This window comes from Bactrocera latifrons, unplaced genomic scaffold (assembly GCF_001853355.1).
Source record: "Bactrocera latifrons isolate USDA-ARS-PBARC rearing strain unplaced genomic scaffold, ASM185335v1 scaffold_341, whole genome shotgun sequence".
NCBI lineage: Eukaryota > Metazoa > Arthropoda > Insecta > Diptera > Tephritidae > Bactrocera > Bactrocera latifrons.
The window spans coordinates 65,616-87,340 of NW_017536981.1; the positions used below are offsets into that span (position 1 = coordinate 65,616).

At 36.5% G+C, this 21,725-nt stretch overlaps 1 protein-coding gene across 2 annotated transcripts in view; it reads left to right on the top strand.

The window, feature by feature from the left end:
* Positions 1-21,725, top strand: part of LOC108971440 — a 189,975-nt gene that overhangs the window by 15,772 nt on the left and 152,478 nt on the right. For both annotated transcript variants that reach the window (XM_018937495.1, XM_018937494.1), the window contains exon 2: positions 18,925-19,306. In XM_018937495.1, the coding sequence (XP_018793040.1) occupies positions 18,925-19,306 (382 nt within the window). The remainder of the gene's footprint in view (positions 1-18,924; positions 19,307-21,725) is intronic.

Here is a 21,725-nt window from a genome sequence, read left to right on the forward strand (position 1 = left end):
GAGATATTTTACTCCCGTCGAGCCTAGATGCTTTATCATTAGCATGTTGATTCCATCAGGGCCAATGGATTTGGAAGATTTTGCTTTATTGATGACACCCTGAACCTCTTCATCGGTGAAAGTAAATGGCACGCCGTCGTTTGGCATTTTGCACAGCCGTCGGTTAACGCATCGTTTGGCTTTGTCTACTGAAGGGTGCAGTGTAAACTGCCGGCTAAAATAGCTCGCGCAMTTCTTCGGGTCCGAAGAGGCATGACCATTGAATTGAACTTCAACTCGGTCGGTGTGACTCTTCGGGTTGGACAAAGCTTTGACAGTAGCCCAAAGCTGCTTCCTTGATGTCACTAGAGTCTACCGTGGACCCTATACCGTTAATTACAGCAACTAAGCCCTTACAGATCTTCAGTTGATACGAATAATAGTTTTTGTTTTTATTTGACAAAAATTTAACTATTTCCATAAAACTTTTCTCAGTATAGGACTGAATTTTTATATTCGGGCCGAGCACGTCGAATATAATTTGGGTTGAACAAACCGAGCAAACACGTTTCGTAAGCCCAAACGTTTGGCCAAAATGCGATAAGTCGATGTTTTGGAAATGTTCGGTTCCATTTTCATGAATTTCAATGATGATTTCGGCTGATTTTTGATGAATTCAGACACAATTGCGATGGAATTTCTGGTAATCACGGATTTTGATTGGCCCACATGCTGATCATCATTTCTGTCCTTACGACCCCTTTAAAAACTCTGAAACCACTCGTGCAGTCTGCTACGGCATAGACAATCATTGCAACAAACTTATTTAATCAATTGAGACGTTGCGGTAAAAATTTTACCAATTACAAAAAAAAAATTGTATGTTGGCTCTTTGTTCGAAGCTCATTTTCGCACGGATAACACAAACATACTGACACTTAAAACACAATAACTTCACTTCCAATATATGAAATGTCATGAAATTCTCACTGGACAATCGATAGAGATAGCAAATTATAACGCACCAGTCGAGATATAGATGGCGCTACCTGGAGGCGCTAGATTCTCTTAAAGCCCTGTTTATTTTGGAAAGCTAATTGTAATTCAGCGGCACAACAATAATGACATCGATCTCGTTTCAAAAGAAATAAACCCACCCAACTGGCCACAACTTCGCTCATTTGAGCGGTATTGGTCAATTGTTAAATATCTAGTAGCGTAAAAACAATGGTTCAATGTTCTTAAAGTGAAATAAATCTGCCGCTAAGTATTATGCAACGACTTATGTTAGTGATTAATAAAAGAGCTTGCAAATTTATTCGAAATAGCAATATGTAATTTTACATTTGATATTATCGATATTATCTGAAAGGTGAATACATTTTATTGGATTCGGTTTATTACTTTTTTTACCTTGGTAATTGCGAGAGTATGAAATGTTTATTTGCATCCTTCTCTATAATAAGTGGAATGGAATTTCGGAGCCCTCTATCTCTACGAATCCGGTTGCTGTTACAAGACATGAAAAATATTATAGTAAATACATACATAAAATATAATGTTAAGTACTGGATCATGTTGATATAATATTTACAGGAGGGTTTGACAGATTGACTCTTAATATTACATTTACAAGGAAATACGATCAGTTAAATAGGCTCTTATTTGTCTATCTTGGATCATATTTGTAAGTAAGATTATGTTTCCAAAAAATAAATAGTTTTTTAAGAATTTGTTCCCTGTTACAAAAGCAGCAGTTAGGGTCCATTACTCTTTATATTTATATTTTTTTGTTAACAATTTTCGAACTTTTTACTTCATTCGAAAAATGTCATATTAATTGTTTACAAAGAAATGTTAAAAAATACGGCAATGGCAGCAATTGACCGGACGGGTCTCGAAAAAAGTTGAATTACGGTGCCCCTCATAACTCGTTGCTGGATCATCCAAAATCAAAAACTTAAAGTTCATTCGTTAGATAATAGTTTTCCCCAGGTAACGCTGTAGGGTTTTTTTGGAAATCCAATGTTTGAATTTTTTCGAAGACTTCGAAGTGAAAAACTCAATTTTTTGGGAAAAAATCGGCTAACTTGTTATTTCGAAATCAAAATTATGAACAAAAAACTCCCTAGCATTACCTCGTAAAATATGTACAGAAATAGTGTTTAAAGTTTCAAAATTGGTGCAGTAGTTTTGAAATTATGAGGGGCACCGACTTTGAAAACGTGAGTTGTGGGAAAAACGCTTTGAAGTTTTAAACACAAAAGAATCCAGTGTAAAACGTTTATTTATACTCATTTACTCACAACTTCGTCAATTTTGCTGTTATTGACTCGAATAATCTCTAGATATTACGTATTCAATTTGAAAAAAGTATAACTCATTTCCATAGCTCTGCGCCCGTTTGTTGCGTTTTTCCCCACTTTGGAGCGGGTTACTCGTGTGTAGTTTCGACATGTGAATTGTTTCCTTCATTGTCACAAATAAATTTCAAAAAATCAGGATCGAGCGTAATTAACGCTTGAACATCTCCAAAACCAAATAAGTTCTCAAGTATACTTAAGCAATGTCAAAAAGTAATGCAATCAGTCCTTTCTGTTTCGGTCCCCATATATCGTAAACTTTAATGATTTTCATTTTCCAGCTCATTGCAAACCGTTAGGTTGAAAAAAATGTGTGATATTTTGAATTTAATGAAATTAAATGTAAACCTTTTCTTAGAAGTTGTAAAGTTATATTAATGGCTTGGCGCTCAACATAAGCGATAGTTCCCATAATATAATGATTTTCAATCCTTTGATTGACAATTTACACATTATCTGATTATAATAAACCTTCTTAGATTGAGTTTATATTACATACGCATATCTCATTTGAAGATGATTTAAGTATAACTTTGCTGATGGTAAGTAAACAATAAAATAAAGTGAGTTAATACGATACCAGGTTTCAAAGTAATCCATTCACCATTTCGTCGATGAATGAAGTTGGACCATTTCGCTTCATTTTATAATATTGTCAGCACCTGAAGGTATTTATGTAGACGGTTTTGATCCTTGCAAGTTGCAATAATATTAAATGGTCAGTTACACCCGAACCGACTTCGCTTCTTTACTTGTTTTTTATATTTTGTTCCGATTTAATTTCTGAAAATGAAGAAATGAAAGTAATGAAGAAACTCGCTGTATTTTATAATTATACCCCGAACAGGGTATATTAAGTTTGCTACGCAGTTTCTAACACCCAGAAGGAAGCATCGGAGACCATATAAAGCATATATATAAATGATCAGTATGTCGAGCTGAGTCGATTTAGCCAYGTCCGTCTGTCTGTATATATGCGAACTAGTCCCACAGATTTTAAGATATCATTTTGAAATTTTGCAAACGTCATTTTCTCTACAAGACGCTGCTCATTTGTCGGAACTCCCGATATCGGAACACTATAACATATGGCTGCCATACAAACTGAACGATTGGAGTCAAATTCTTTTATCAAAACTTTCACATTTCACAATGTTGGCACAGGTTATTTTCTAAGATAATAAAGTAATATACTATAAATAAATTACTATAGCATATAGCCATAGCATATAAACTGAATGATTAGAATCAAATGCTTGCATGAGAAACTTCCTCATTTGACGATATWCCTTCACAAAATTTGGTATGAGTTATTGTTCATAGAAATAATGTAATATCGGAAGAAAATTGTTGAGATCGGCTCTCTATAGCATATAGCTGCTATACAAACTGAACGATCGGAATGTAGTGCTGCTATGGAAAACTTTTGCATTTCAAAAATTACAAAAGTCGACCAAAATGGTACATATTTGTTTATTTATTTATTATTATAAATATAAAAAAATAAGTTGAAGTTTAATTTGAAATGCGAAAAGACTCTTTTGAAACTTTTTTTAAGTTTTCACAAACTATAAACAATGAAAAATAGTATTATTGGAATGAGCAGTTTATTTGATTCGCCAATAAAAGGCATAAACAAAATAAAATTTTTCGATTTTTCAGTATTTTGTTTATTGAACATTTTGACGTATAACTGCTCTTAGACGATTGATTTTACTAGGTTTTTGGTATCCTCCGGATAAAATTTAGACCATTCTTCGAACAGTGTTTTTTTAAGGTTTCTTTAGTAGAGTTGTTGTGAGATGTTTTTTTGGTAATTCCCATGAATTCTCTATGTTATTTAAGTCAGGAAATTGTGCTGATGTTTGCATTAGGTGAGGGCAAGTTTCCACGAAAACCCAAATGCCAAGGTACATGTTTTTGTCATATTTCCGTCTATGAATTTGAGGTTACCAACGCCCGTTGCTGCCATTCAGGACCAAACCATAACACTTCCTCCACCACGTTTCACCGTCGCTGGTAGATTCTTCACATCCAATTGTTTATTGTTTTTCCGCCACACCATCGACCTTCGGTCAGATCCAAATACATTAAAGTTGGACTCGTCTGAAAAGATGACGGTGTCCCAAAATGTTGAGTCTTTTAAAACATGAGTTTTAGCGAATGTCATACGAGTAACTCTGTTCTTCTGATTGGTATCCAGCTCTAAAGTAATTGCTCAAGAAAAAAAAAATACGTTATGTCTTCAAGTAATTTTGACGACTGATTACGCATTGTGAATGATCCACAATAGAAGAGCAAGAGAGAATAAACGAAAGAAAATAGACTTTGTGCGTATTATGTATGTATGTATGTGTGAAGTAACATAAATATTTGCATTGCGATTTAAGGAATGTTGTTGATGATTTTTAAGTTTTAGACAACATTTCAAAATGAAATATATTTCATAATAATGTACTTAACTAATTTAAAATGAATTTAACGATTACTTTGAATTTGTTTGAGCAAAGAATTTGAGTTAAATGATCATTTCGCCAAAAACTCAACCCATATCGTTCCGCAACCACCGTATTCACCTGATCTGGCGCGGTGCGACTTCTTGCTGTTTACAAAGTTCAAAAGACCGCTCGGGGGACACCGTTTTTATACGATAGAGGAGATTCAAGCCGCAGCGAAGACGGAACTGCAGGCCATTCCGGAAGGTGACTACAACCAGTGTTTCGAAGATTGGAAAATCCGTTGGCATAATGTACTACATCTAGTTGGGGATTACTTTGAAGGGGATGAAATTGATGTGGAAGAATAAACAAAGAATTTTCAAAATAAATACAATGTCACCTTATTTTTTGGACACAGTATGCATTGTAAATATTTTGTAAAATGCAACGAAACCGAGCATCGGTGAGTAATTCGGATGTGTTGTTGCTTGTTTTTATTTGATTTCAATGACTACTTTCGGATTCAACATACTTGTAGTATGGCAGAAAGCCAAATAAAAAAAAGATATGGACATTGATGAGTGACATATTGACGTTGAGGACAATGAGAATGTATTAGAAGAATTCTCAGATTACGAATCCTCTGAAGAGTAATTGCTAGTGAGGAAGAAGAAAGTATTGCTGAGGGTAATATAAGTAACATTCCCGTGTACTTTTTAAAAGACAAGGTCACTGAGTGGTCAACAGAACCAACTGCAACCAATAACACTAGAACCAAAACGGAAAATATATTTCGACGACTCCCCGGGGTTACAGTATATGCAGTTCACCGAATATCAATTATAAAAGAATGATTCGATCTGTGCTTTCCACCGCAAATAAAAAAAATTATTATAGAGTTCACCAACATCGAGTTCGCTAAAAAAATTTGAGAGACATATAAACCAATTGATAAATTAGAATTAGATGGATTTTTGGGGATTCTGATCCTAGGAGGACGTACTAAATACATATAATTTAGAAACCACATACAGTCGCTCACATTGAAAGTCGGGCAAGCGCAAAACAAAATTTTTACTTATAATAAAATTGTAATGAAAAAAAAATATTCAACTTGATCTTTTTTTATTTAATTTAAAAAAAGTCTTCCTGTTAAAAAACAACAAAATTATATATTCAAAGTAACATAAAACTTAACGCATGTAACAAAAACTGTGCTAAGGCCATATTTTCACCTCACATTGAAAGTCGGGTAAGACGTAAAAGTCATAAGTATTTAAGAGTTTACATACAAAAAAATAATTTTTAGTATTTTGTGGCTCCACCATTTTGATTTTCTACTGCTTGATTTTTGCACACATTCGGATTAAGCTTGTTCCACTTCTCTTGTAAAGCATTCTTCAAATGGTACTTCGATGTGCACATCCTGTTGCGTATCCTGCGTCCTAATTCGGCCCACAAATATTCAATTACATCGAGGTCCGGGCATTGTGCAGGAGTTTTGTTTACTTTTGGACAATTATACAACAACCAACTTCTTACATCCAGCGCCCAATGTTTTGGGTCGTTGTACTGATAAAACTGTAAATTGTTGTCAATACAAAGCTTTCGAAAACACCCTCAATGAAAAATTTTCAACAGCCTCGGATGAGAGACGCCCTTTTGATGACGACCATGGCAAACGAATTAAAGACTATGGTTCGAGGGCATGCACCTGGAATTTCCGGTCCCTTAATTGGGAAGGTGCCGCTGCCCAGTTTGATGTCCTCGTAAAAATAAAGGCTGACATTACCGCCGTCCAAGAAATGCGATGGACGTGACAAGGACAGAGACGAGTAGGTCCTTGTGCCATTTACTACAGTGGCCATATAAGGGAGCGCAAGTTTGGTGTGGGATTCGTGGTGGGAGAGAGACTCCATCGCCGAGTACTATCTTTCACTCCGGTCCTTCAACATATCGCTGATTTGCGCCCACGCACCCACGGAAGGGATGGACGATGTGACCAAAGATGCCTTTTATGAGTGCTTGGACACTCATCCCACCACGCCAGGGTGGGCAAAGAAGCTATCTTTGGTACTACGGTCGGTAAATTCAGCCTCCACGAGGAAACATCCCCAAATGGGTTGAGGCAGATGGACTTCGTCGGAGCCCGAAATATGGTTATCTGTAGTACTAKATTCCAGCATAAGAAGATTCATCAAGCTACCTGGCTGTCTCCGGATCGAAAAACCACCAACCAAATCGATCAAGTTGTGATAGACGGAAGACACGTCTCCAGCGTTTTAGATGTGCGTGCGCCCCGAGGTCCTAACATCGACTCGGACCACTACCTTGTTGCGGCCAAAATTCGCACTCGCCTCTGTGCAGCAAAAAACGCACGCCATCAAACACAAAGAAGGTTCGACTCCGAGAAGCTGCAATCACAACAGACAACCGATCGATTTTCTACTCGGCTTGCACTCCTACTCTCTGAGAGCACTCGTCAACAACTCGGTATAAGGGTACTGTGGGACTGCATTTCAAACTCCTCACATACAGCTGCAACCGAAACCATTGGTTTGCAAAAGAACAGCTGGTACGACGAGGAGTGCCGTGTCGCACCGGAGGGAAAACATACTGCTTACCTCGCAACGTTACGATCGACCACAACACGTGCGGGATGGGATAGATACCGAGAGTTGAAGAGGGATGTGAGATGCATTTACAGACAGAAAAAGAAAGAAGCCGAAATGAGTGAGTACGAAGAGCTTGATAAGCTCTTCTAAAATTCTACGAAAAAGGGCGGCGGCTTACAGAAGTTTTCAACACCGRAGCATACTCTTGTAGAACCCCCAAAGGTGATCAAGTCACCGATGCCCAGAGCATACTTAAATTATGAAGGGAACACTTTTCCAGCCTGCTGAATGGCAGCGAACGCACAACCCCAGGAAAAGGCGAACCCGATTCTTTAATATGAGAAATCTCATTCCATAAATTTTCGAGCGCATTCAAGTCGATCATGTTGATTTTTTCTGCTAATTAGGTTCTTTTTCCGTGCTACTCGGCCATGTAACTAGTTTTTGTGTAATAATGTTCTTATAGAACATTTACCATTACATTTTCTAGAAATACAGTTTGCCCGAGTTTCAATGTGAAGCGAAAAAGTGGCCTTAGTACAGTTTTTGTTACATGCGTTAAGTTTTATGTTACTTTGAATATATAATTTTGTTGTTTTTTAACAATAAGCAGCGCGAGATGAATATCTGTTTTCATTACAATTTTATTATACGTACAAATTTTGTTTTGCTCTTGCCCGAGTTTCAATGTGAGTGTCTGTAGATACATACAATTACAGGCGTATATCAGTCGCATGGAGAAAGTCTCCACAGTTTTTGGGATGAAGTTCATGGAGCGCAGAGAGTGTACAATAAACTTGCTCCGATTCGAGATTTATACGAGAAATGGGTAGCTAACTTATCGCTACTGTTGGTTCCATATGAAAACGTAACAGTCGATGAGCGTTTAATTCCTTTCAGAGGCAGATGCTCATACTTAGTTTACATGCCAAGTAAATACGGGATAAAGGCATGGGTAACTGCGGATATGCGTACGAAATTTTGTCCTAAGTTTCAAATATATTTGGGAAAAGATTCAGTAGCCACACAACCGGAACGAAGCCAAGGCCAACGAGTAGTCTTGGATTTAGTAAGTGGATATGAAGGAATATAACGACAGATAACTTTTTTACATCTCGAGATTTGGCATTACTTTTACTGAAAAAAATGACATTGGTGGGCAATGTGAAATGTATTAAGCGCTTTCTGCCGGTTTTTGGAACTAATCAGGAGATAAGAGGACTAGCTTTCTTATTTGATGGACAAGTCCCCATTGTACAATATATATTATTAATAAAAAGTATAAAATGATTACTGTATTGAGCAGTTTGCATCATAACAAAAGCATTATTGAAAACCATCGCAAGAAGTTTCCCGAAATAATCGATTTTTATAACGCTACAAAGTCTGGAGTAGTCACAATTGACCAACTAGTAGAAACATATACGTGCAAGAGACAAACTAATCGTTGGCCCGTATCTGTTTTCTCGAATATTGCTTACGTTTTAGGGACAGAAATCCACCCTAATTCGAACATGTCAAAACCATATAGGCGTAGGCTTTTTCTCGAAAATCTTGGCTTAGACTTTGTTGAGGGTGAAACAACACGTAGAAAACGCTTACCAAAAAAGCAGTTGTCAGCTGTTGAACAGTTGAAGCAGAACACCTAAGCACTTCGGTGGATGTTGCTCCAAAAAAGAGAAGGGCAAGTCAGCGAGCCACATGCGCAGTTTGCCTGAGCTCAATTTGCCGTAAAACATATGAGCACTGCATTATATCCAAGAAACCTGTATGCCCCCAACATCGTAAACAGGTTTAACATCATATTGCCTTGAACGTACGCAATGAATGAAACAAGTATGCAGGAAGTTATCTTTATTTATAATCAAAAAATCTAATAAAYGTTAATACCAAAATAAATTTATAATCAATAGAACTATAAAATATTAAAATCAAACTCAATTTCTAGTCAGTAAAATTATATTATGTAAATATTATAAAACAACTAAAATTATAAGGTTTTTATAGGATACCCTTACAAAACTCCGACTTCTGTGACCTTAACATCGCATGTGCAACATTTTATTAACGTAACAGAAGGGTTAAGCAATTTGTATCTATATTTTTGCATTAATAACTGCAATTTCTAATGTGTTCCGTATCCATGTCTAGCAGTTTTCGCATGTGCGACTAACGGAATAATCGGTTAAATTTACAGTTTCCTCTGCTATGTTGGCAAGGTCTGTTAAATTGGTTGAGTGTCTTAAACTATGCAAATGCTATTTTAAATTGGAAAGTTTTTACTCGAAAGCAACCTCTATTTAAGGTTGTCTTGATGTACCACCGTCCCTCTAATGAACAAAAGTTCCAAGGTCTGCTTGAATTGTTTCTTCTGTGTAAAGGGGTGTAAATTTATTTACTAATTTTCTTATTTGTTTTTTACGAAAACTTTTTCGTCTACCCCAAATACCATGTTTTGTCTATTCCGGTTGGATTTTTCAAAGTTATCGTGCTGGGTGTATGGTCTGTGGCCGAATGTACAGATCGACTGTATGCGATTGTTGTTTTTAGTATCAACTCGACTGTATCGTCAGACAGGCGAACTGGCTATGTCTGCGAGTTCACTAGGAAAGAGTTCAAAATGTCGACGTCGTACCCGCTTTTTTAACAGGGTCCTGATAGTTTCTGAATTCAAAAAAGCTTCGTTATCACAGTTAATTGTCGTGGGCTGCGGGAACCAATTCAACAGCTGAATTGGAATAATTTTACATCCAKCGGCTGTACCACGGCGAACTTTGAGTCAACGCCAGCAAGAAAAATTTGTTGTGATGGAATCGGTGTCATGCCAAGTATGTGTTTTGTTTGAGATGCCTATCGTACTTTGCTTAAGTGCATATCATACAATTTAATACTATTTCATTGGTAAACTTTTTGGAAAATAATAGTCGCGAAGGATTTTTTTGGTATTTTTCTGGGCGGCTCTGTACGCGCGGTTATGTTCGGTGGTGAAAGTTTCCATTTTTTTAAGAACGATTTGATTTTTGAAACAGTTTAAAGGTTTTTCTAGGTGCAGGTTAACGAATTTTTGCTGTGAATCGTTGCAGCGTCTGACTGTGTATCGTTTTGTAAGGTGTTTAAATTTTCCGTGATAGTTTTCTTTGCCTAATTGATAGAATACTTTTGCGTTGTGTTTATCAAAGAATGCCTTCCATCGTTTGTTTTTACATTCGTGTTTCTATCTGAGACGGAAAAGGTAAGGGGTTGGTGATCAGTGGAAATGTTTAATTCTCTTGCTCCGTATAGGTAATTTGGTAATTTACCTATAGTCCAGACAATAGCTAACATTTCTCGCTCATTCGTGGCGAAGAGTGTATCACTTTTCTTCAGCGTGCGTGAAACCATGGAAATGGGTCTGCCCCTTGGGACAAGACTGCACCAATGCCATCTAAATATTTCTCAGTAGTTAGATCAAAAGGCTGCTAGAAATGATGACAGGATATTCCTCAGTCTTTGAAATGCATTTCGTTGAGTTTCGTCAAACTCAATTGAGCTCTTTTTGGACACGTTATTGCTTACCGAACCTTCTATTGCTGTGAAGTCCTTGGATATTTGGCGTTAAGTATCGTTTGACTATAGTTCGTTCATTTAACTTCCTATAGTCCATTACCAACTGTTTATTTCGACTTCCATTGCTGTCAAACCTTTTTTGTCAACAACCCCGACTGAGCTGTTGTATGAGGACTTTGTTGGGTTGGGGTAATGATTCTATCTTAAAGTAACTGTTTGATTTCGCTGTTTACAAAATCTGAAACTCCCATAGGGTAAGGGTATAGTTTAGAGTATATTGGCTCGCTGTCTATAGTGTGGATTGTAGCAGTAACTGAGATATTGAAAGCAACGCCTCCTTAGAGGTCGAAAACACTTTTATTCTTTTCAGACTCATGCTTTTGAAATCCTTATAATGGATGTAGGCACTATTATCTCATCCATATCTTGAAGTTTACGCTGTCACAGTAATGATACTGCAATTGCTCGGATTTGTTATTATAATTAATAGTATTGTTACGTAAGTTCAACGCCATTTCTGCTTATGTTAACAAGTCCAATCCTATAATTGCAGCAAATGAGTTAAGTGTGTCTAGCACGTGATACCTGACTTTGAAACTCCAAACCGATTTTGAAGTTCGTGCACACTAGAATTCAAAATGTAGTGAACCGATCCTTTTGAAAATTTCAATTTCACTTCTTCACATAAATAACAGGAGGGACTCAGAAGGAGTTTTTTTTTTAATTTTTTCTATTTTTTTTTAACAAATTAACCGCGATTTTTATACCCTGAACAGGGTATATTAAATTACTCACGAAGTTTGTAACACCCAGAAGGAAGGGTCTGAGACCCTATAAAGCTGCTCATTTGTCGGAACTGCCGATATCGGACCACTAAAACATATAGCTGCCATACAAACCGAATGATCGGAATCAAGGGCTTATATGGAATACTCTCGAATTTGAAAATATATATTCACGAAATTTGGTATAGATTATTTTTTGAGCAAACAATGTAATCTTCGAAGAAATTATTCAGACCGGATTACTATAGCATATAGCTGCCAAACAAACTGAATGATCGAAATCAAATTTGGTGTGAGTTATTTTTTATAGAAATAATGTAATATCAGAAGAAATTATTCAGATCGGCTCACTATAGCATACAGCTGCCATACAAATCGAACGACAGGAATCAAGAGCCTGTATGGAAAACTTTGGCATTTGACGTGGTATCTTCACGAAATTTGGCATGGATTACTGCTTAAGGTAACAATATAATCTCCATAAAAATTGTTGAACACATAGTTACTAACAGAAATGCACCTGTGAAGTCTATTTAGCTTCGATGCAACCGAAGTTAACGTTTTTTCTTGTTTTAGCTAAAATCGCGCATTTTACTTCCAAGTTTTGCAAAAAATAGAAAAACAAACATTTTCTGATTACCTCGAGAAATACATCACCTTTAAAATGCATATAAATTTTTTTTGTTTCAGATGATCCGGGAACGAGTTATATTATATATAACGGGTTTTTTTCAAGGAGCTTCTGGAGTATCGCCGTCACAGGCTTATTTATTATTATGTCTCATTGAAAATTTTGTGTAATATACTTCAATACTTTACTAATATACATCCATCTGCTTGGTGTTGGCCTCCATGTGCGTGTTGTTCCATTTAAATATGTGTACCCGTGCCCGGTTATTGTTTATTACTTTTTATTTATATTTTACTTTTAGGTTTCGCGCCCGGTTTGTAATTATTAATTTGTTAAACTCGATAGGTGTTTTTTGTTTTTGTTTTTGTGGGTTTTGCGTTTGACCTGCACGCACTTATTTGTGTATTGTATGTATTTATCTAAATGCATATGTATATTTCGGCAATTTCCTGCACTTTTGTTTTTATTGCCAGAAATTTTTTTTTTGTGCTATGTATGTATTTATTGTTTTTTTTATAGTAGGAGGAAGCATCGAAAGCCGGAGTGCGGGACATTAATCCGCTAAACCTAACCTACTGCCATATCATGTATCTCCCACGGGACCACTTTACAAAGTATTACTTCATGGGAGAGAAAAATACCTTTAAGTCGCCTCTATTGCATGGACTGACTGACGCCTAAACTGTTATAAATGTACAAATTTTTTCATAATTATATTTGCCGCTTCGGTGATAGCTTCTACTTTACAGAGGACTCGCACATAAATGCTGATAAAAATTTTGCAACCAACTCCAAGAGTGGTTTTCAGCTTTTCCCTTATACTTGWAAACCTAGGGCAATAAAAGAACACTTGTTCAGAGTCTTTTATACACTCTACCTATCCTATCCACAAATTTATGTATGTCCGCAATCAATCGGTAGGTCCACCGYCCTTTGCATGAAGTTTGCCACCATTGCTGCCACATTGCAATTCTTTTTCTTCTCTCTTCTCTTTTTGCTGGGATAGACATCTTTGATAAGTTATATGTTCGCGCGAATTCGTCTCCCTGGATGTCAATCGGCGCCTTACTGGCTTATACCTCAGCAGCGTCACTTGAAATGATATTGCTGAAAGCCGATGCATTGTGTTAATTGGTCTAGCATATGATTTTGTTTCTAACGCCTGCATCTGTATTGGAGCCGCATACAGGATCACTGAACTTATTGCCTTAGCTATTAAAGATCGTCTGCTAGAACGCACGCAGCCTTTATTCTTCTAACATTCTTGATAACGCATTATATATTTTATTTTTGCTTTACTTGTCGCATTTTCCAGGTGGTCGTTGAACTTGAGTCTTGAGTCCACTATTACACCAAGATACTTCAACTGCGGCTGTGACGTAATCTCACATTCTCCTATGGTCAGTGATATTTTCTCCTCAATTTTCCTTGAACTTATGAGCAGGACTTCTGTTTTCTGCTCAGCCAGCTCTAGACTCATGGTAGTAAACCATCGGCGCAGACCATTTATGCTGTCATTGCATTTGATTCGGAGGTCATCCAGATGTTTAGCTACAGCTATCACTATGAGATCATCCGCATAAGCGATTGTTTTCACATTTTTTGGTTGCGGTATTCTTAACACCCCGTCATAGATCAGGTTCATAGCAGCGGGCCTAAAACCTAGCCTTGCGGTACTCCACTGGAGATAGTGTAGCTCTGAGTGCCCTCGTCCGTCAGATAAAGAGGAGCGTGTATATCGTGTAGAGTTTTTATTATATTTGCCCACTTTGCGGAGGTGAACGTATTATTCACATCCAGGGTTATTAGCGCGCAGTATTTTTTACACCACCTTTCCATCTTTTTCCACTTATTGCACATTTTGCAGTATCAACTACTTCTCTTAATGCGTCAAGAGTCGACCTCTTTTAATAAACCTGTATTGTCTCTCTAATAATCCGAAAGCTTTTTGGATTGCTAACTCCAAGCGGTTTCTTGCAGTACTTTCGTACAAAAGAGGTCGATAAGATGAAGGTTTTTCTGTTTTCTTATTTGACTTTGGCAGTAGAACCAGACGCTATATCTTCCACGGATCAGGGAATACTTCTTCTAATATACAAGCATTGTACTTGTTAACAAACAATCTGGGTCTTAGAGTTATGACTTCTTTAAGGGCTCTATTTGGTATACCATCTATTCATGGCGCTTTGGAGCTTTTGATTTTTTTCGCAATAGCCAATAGATTGTCTTCTGTGACTAATAGGGAGGCCGTAGCTTCGTTTCGTTTAATATTTCCTATATGCCACATAGAGGCATGTGTCGGGAACAACGTTTCGACAACACTTTTCATAAATAATGCGTTCTTGGGTTGCTGCGACTAATTATTAAATTTCGACACACAACTTTTGTATACCGTTTCCCGAGGGACTATGTTCTCTTCTTCAAAGAGCTTTTCGAAACAGGATCTCTTACTGTATTTGTTACTGAGCATTTACTTTTTTTAACTTTTGTCACCATAATTTGTGTATATACATATATGTATCCATGTTCTGTTCACAGCACTTTGTCACTGTTTATATATATATGTAACTTTTTGGTTGATCTTATTTATTTATTTTTAATATAATTAAATATAACTGTCTTTTAATAAAAATCCGAAGGTGCCTTTCGGTAAGGCTCGAAGGACCATGAATAAGTTTGTACTCAGTATATTGGGGAGCACCCACCACTGTGTTAATTAAACCAAAAATATCTGTATTTTGGTTAATAGACTTGGCTTTTTAATCAATTTTATTTAAATAAACATTTTTATATTTTATAAATTAATTAAATATGATTATCGACGAGTGAGGCCCCGTCACTCAAATTCCGGGAAATATTTGTGGGTGCTGGCGATCAAGTTGACGTTAATCGTGGTTGATTTGTACAATTGAGGGAAAGTAGCACGAGGTGTCGACGTGGGCAGTGTACGAGCGAAAGTATATAAAACGAATGTGTTCTCTATTCTTTGCCCATCCTTTTTGTTGAGTGTGTTGATTGATGTAGAAGTGTGGTGAGTTGTGTCATGTATTAGTATGGTGTCATCAGATATGGTGCATTGAGCAGTGTTTTATTAGTGTGTGCCAGTTTTTCCGGGTAGAGTGGGTTGATGCTTAACTAATTTAAACAGTACGTATCTCCTAAGCCACTGAAGGTACAACAAGCTAATTTGCCCAGCTGAAAAACTATAAAAACTATTCAAAACTACTCAAAGCGCAATAAATCAGTAATCAAATGCATCAAAGACATTAAACTTTAAAAATATAGAGCTTTGTTCGAGTAGAGGTAAAAATTGTTCGATGGACCCACTTTTTGGTGTAATCACATATCTCGTTATCCAACTGACCATTTTGGACTAAATTTAGTACGTGGCATCCTTCTCATATTCTTATGTTAAAGTACGAAAGTGGACAAAATTAGACAACATCCACACCATAAGCACAATTTAAAATTCCATTTGACTCTTTCACTTTCCCGTACTCAAATCAGGAAGCAATAAATAAAATTATATAAAACTTTACCGAATAATTTCTTTAAAGTATGCCCAAAATCTACCAAAAATAGTTTAAGCTCCTAGGGCCCCAGTATCTATAGTTGAATTTAACCGACAATATCGGTAATTGTAGGGAATAAACAATTGAAAATCAGAGAGAATCTTTTTCTGACAATATTTACTCTGTATATACAGAAATGGCTTGAAGAGGATCAATACTTCTTTGAGCACCCATATACCTATTATAAAGACTTACGAACTGCCGGATGACTTTATACTGCATATATCGGCCAATATTTAAGATACCTCAAAGAAAATKGGACGGCGTGTTTTAGTCATAATAGTGTATCTTAGTGCCGAATAATACCAGGATTTTCGAACATTTGGTTTATTTTACTCCAAATGAGTCGGTGATTGTGTTTGAGGTAGCTTAATGAAAACCTTCTCTTCTTAATTGGCGTAGACACCGCTAACGCGATTATAGCCGAGTTAACAACAGCGCGCCAGTCGTTTCTTCTTTTCGCTACGTGGCGCCAATTGGATATTTCAAGCGTAGCCAGGTCCTTCTCCACCTGGTCCTTCCAAGGAGTGGAGGTCTTCCTCTTCCTCTGCTTCCCCCGGCGGGTACAGCGTCGAATACTTTCAGAGCTGGAGTGTTTACGTCCATGCGGACAACATAACCTAGCCAGCATAGCCGCTGTCTTTTAATTCGTTGAACTATGTCAATGTCATCATGTATCTCGTACAGCTCGTCGTTCTCTCATCCGAGGCTGTTGAAAATTTTTCATTGGGGGTGTTTTTTTTACGTGGCGGGTCCCAAACCCAGCGCACAACCCTATGTAGGGGATATTTCGCCCTCTCACTTTAGCTCGCCTTCAAACGGATGTTCTTAGGCTACCCAGAGGATACTTGGTCAAAGACCGGAAGTCGTAAGCTGCTTGAGTCATATGTAAAATAATCGTTTCTGGCCACTCCCAAGTGAACGGCTATCAGAGAACTTTCCTCACTTGCGTGAGCTTCTACACATGACTCCATCCTCCAAAACCAGGGAACAGTTTTTTGACATGTTTTATGTTGAGAATTAATACATAAAATCGAGTTAGTACTACCCCAATCGCATATACCACAAATAATAATATTCGTTTTTGAACAAGTAAGCCGTAAAGTAATACAATACGACACCAACCAAATCGCTGAGAATGCGACACGTGTAGTACAAACCTTGTGGGAAACCAAAGTCAGCAAATACCGACCCGTTGCAGCTGCAAACGAAGGCTTAGCATTTAGTACAATTAGCTCCAAAAAGTATCTTTTTATATAAACAAACATAAAAATTAGAAAAATAACTTATTACCCTGGGAAATAATTTCTATCACAATGTTTTTTAATATTATTGAAAAAATAAACAGTAATTACTGAAAAAAAAAACATGTTGCTATTGTGAAATATGAAAAAAGTGGAAGATTTGTACCACCGAATGTAAAAAAAATAACAAAACACTAAACACAGCAGAGAAACTGATTGAACAGTTAAATCAAATGACGATAGATAATGTTAAAACCACCTATCCCGTAAACTCTGTCACCCCTAACCCCACTTTAATACCGACTGTAACCGATAAAACTGATTACTGCGTTACGCTGAACACTCATAGAATAAATGAACTAGACTAAATCCGTAACATGGTAAAATGCCTTAAGGAAATTTCAGAACGACCAGATAAAAATACCTTCTGAAAAAAAATGTTGGTACAATCTTTAAAGAGTACGATGGGGTTAATAACACCTCTATCATACTACATACAATTAGGCACAAAATGGGTGTCGATGCTGATACCGCAGTAGAGCATGGTGTCAAATTCGAAAATGATTCATGACGCAATATTCGGATACGGACAGGCCCTGTAGGTACTCTTGGATACGAGATGATCACTTGACTTAAGTGACGAATGCATAAGGACCACGTCTTCTGAGCATGCGAGAACCAACAACCTTGCCGCAAGCCCTATATCTATGTCAAATAATGGGCAACATGACCAATAGAATTAATAATAACGAACAACACGCATAAATAGTTAACGACCACGGCGACCTTCTCGAAATATTTCTTTGCATTATTTTAACAACAACAGAGCTTTTTACTCTAAATTCGAAATTTCGACCAAAGTGCATTAATTAATTACATTACAAGGTGCGATCCCAAGTAAGCAGGACTTAAAAAAAAAACAGAAATTTCCGCAAAATCAATTTATTTTATTCAAAATAGTCTCCCTCTGCTTCAATACAGCGCTTTGCTGAAAAATGTAAAGAAAATCAACGAGGCCTTAAAAGCATTCAATAAAATAAAAAAGTATTCAAAGATATAGTCTTAATACATCCAAATTCCGATTTTGCCGTCCTATCGCAATACGGTAGACCAACCATCAGCGTCTTACCTGTGCCTTAAGTTATAAGAACACCAACAGTAAAATGAAGCGATGGAAAACCATTTTTCAAGAGCATAATTAGAACTATCTTACAAACCTGGTAAAACATGTGTAGTTGCAAACGCCCCTTCAAGAATACCGATACAAATAAATTCACTCACACCTACGATTAACATCGATGATATTGACTCATTGGCCTTGGTATCTTCACTTGGCGCCAATTGTTAGAATAAAAGACCGGCGCGCTGTTGTTCACTCAACGATAATCGGCAATAAAAGTGAAGAATTTACTTTGAGTTCAAAATTCTAAAGCCTTTTTCCCACAACTCGTGTTTTCAAAATTGGTTTCCTTCATAACTACTTACTTTGATTTTTCAAAGTTGAATTTTATTTTTTCAAAGCTGTTAATATTTTTTATTTGACAAAGTCTGACAAATCGCTGTCTCGAAACCGGTTTTAGACATATTTATAGTATTTTAGGCAAAGTTGTTCACAATGATTGGTAGTAGAAAAAATCACCTCATTCTGGTATACATACCTAGGTATATAATAAATTTTTATTTTTTTACTTGTACAAATTCTTATCAAAAATTAACATTAACGGCTCTCTAAAATTTGTATTTTTTTGCAGAATGCTACCCTAGAATGGATGTGTTGTGCACCTTGTATTTGGTTGCGAACTTCGACAACCGTTCATAAAATTGCTATAACGACGGCTACAATTTTGGTAACAGCCTTGTTGGTTGCATCACCAATACTATTTTTAATAAGTACAGCTCCTTCGCGCCTACCAAAGGAGTGTTTTTCCAGCACTGATGAATGTGTTTCAACATCTCCCCCCCCTATAGAATGCACAGAAATAATATGTCACGCAGTTGCTGACAGTATTCAAGGAAACATAAATTGGAATTTGGATCCGTGCACAGAGTTTAAAAATTTTAGCTGCTCAGGAAATATTCGTACTACAAAGACTGTGCGGAGCATTCAAGGAACTGTTGACACTCAGATGCAATGTATGTAAATGCTTATAGCACCCTTCGGTTTATTATACATATGTAAATTATATTTTCGTGGTTTCACTCTTATTTCTTAACTAACCTTTATAATTATGTACGAAGACCGTTTTTGCTCTGTTTTGTTATAAATGGTAGGAGCGATTTTCGTTTAAAATCATCATAATTATAGCGAGCTTCTTCATTTTGTTAACAATCGTCATCAATGCTTTGTTTTTCATAAATATACGAAGATAACACTTTATTTGGTATAAAATTAACTTTCTGTATCCAAACGATCAGATAGTAATGGAATATTACTACGTTTGAATGCCACTAGCGAGATAGATGTGGTTTCTGTGATTCTAAATTACATTTAGAAGTAAACGCTATTTTCGGTAAAGAGGAAGTTCGCGAATTATTACGATGCCTGTAAAAGCTTGAACCATTATCAACTTTCATCGGGATAGGTTTGTTTAAATTATGGCTTCTCGTCTCTCTCGTCTGACATTGGTGTAACAATGGTCTTGATCGATAAAGCTTACTGAGTTATCTAATGCAAATGCTTCTGCGAATTGCGCAGCACTTCGCAGTCCTGGGTAAGAAGCGTAAACCCCTTTGAATTCAGGTATAGATTTAATTAAGTCTAAACATTCAAAATCTTGAATTGATGGATTTAAAGCAACCTTATTCTTACTCAACGCTCATTGGATGTAACTTGTAAACTGCTAAATTAAACTGACGCAAATTTAACTTAGTCAAATGGACTTCCAGCATAATCCAGCATACGAAAATAAATAATCCAAAAATGATCATGGCGTACGAGTCAGAATATAAGTTTTCTAGTTTCGTAATTATTTTGAATTTGGGAAAAAACAAATTGTACAGTAACTCACCTTTCAGGCCACTCACACTTTTAGGTAAAATAAAATGCACCAATTTCAAAAGATCGTTATAAACTTTTATTTTCTGCGAAATTCACTTCACACTTATTGTAATAAGGGTTTAATTGAACTSAAGTATTGGATAGTTTAACAACGTTAAATGTATATTATATAAATATAAACTGATCAATTATATATATTGGAACCAGTAGGTTTTAAAAAACGTTAAATATATATTAGATATAACTATAACTCGTTTAAGCGGATCGGAACCGGGGTGCTGCGGAAAGCGAAGATGTTGGTTGCTCGACGTCGTAACGAAAACCAGGTGCGCGAGATCCTTTCTCTTTTCGTTTTATTAAATTTGAACATTTCTAAAGCATTTCTAAAACATCGATTTATCGCATTGTGACTGAACACTTGGTCTTTTCTTTTCCTTTGGACTTCTGGACCTCACTTACTCTTCTAAGCATGTATTCTGCTAAATTTATTATAAATTCTGTGGAGATCTTGCTCCATTTTTTAAACAAAGCATTATTAAGCTTGAAATGTCTCTCTGCCTGATTTTTTGGACTTGTGTTTCCTGAGGGTCCTAATATATCTATGCTTTGAGCAAAGTTATTTTTTAAAATATCGAAATAGTCCAATTTTTTAATCATAGACTCAATAAAAACCGAATTCCCAACACCAGGGGCTGACATACAACCCCAGACCATAACCGATCCTCCACCGTACTTTACGGTGTTATTTACACACTTATTTTTAGATCGCCAAATTTTATGAGGTTCTGTCGATTCAAATATTTCAAATTGGCTTTCGTACGTATAAAAGATGTTTTCCTAAAAGTTTTCAGCCTAATTTATATTTTGCAAATTCCAAATTCATCTGTCGATGCGCCTTTGATCTGTAGGACATTTGGCGTGATACTCGTCCGTGCAAACCGCTTTTGTGCAATGTTCTCCTGATTTTACTAGCACTTAATGGTTTACCAGATGTCTCCGCTATATCTTTTCTTATTTGAACAGCGTTTGAAGCTGGATTTGTTTTACTTCCCGTACTTTTCATCGCGTTTCAATGTCAGTCAGACGCTTTGGTCGGCGTGATAAATTTTCAACAATCTGATGTTTAACATTTTTATCAATCATTTTTTTTACTGTTTCTCCGACTGTCTTCTGTTTCTCATCGTTTACCCATTGCAAAATTTGACATTTTAACGACTTAATTATTGTATTCAAAACTGCATTGTAATAAACACTTTAATATGAATAGAATTGCTGTTTGCTTATTTTCGCCGCTCACGGTATACATATGTATATGTACATTAGGGTGATTCAAACAAAAAAAAAATGTTTCGTTTGTTACTCTGAAATACAGTCTCCTAGACACCTCTATAAGGATGGAGTCATGTGTAGAAGTTCACGCAAGTGAGGAAAGTTTTCTGATCGCCATTCACTTGGGATTGGCCAGAAACGATTCTTTTACATATGACTCAAGCAGCTCACGACTTCCGGTCCTTGACCAAGTATCCTCTGGGTAGCCTAAGAACATCCGTTTGA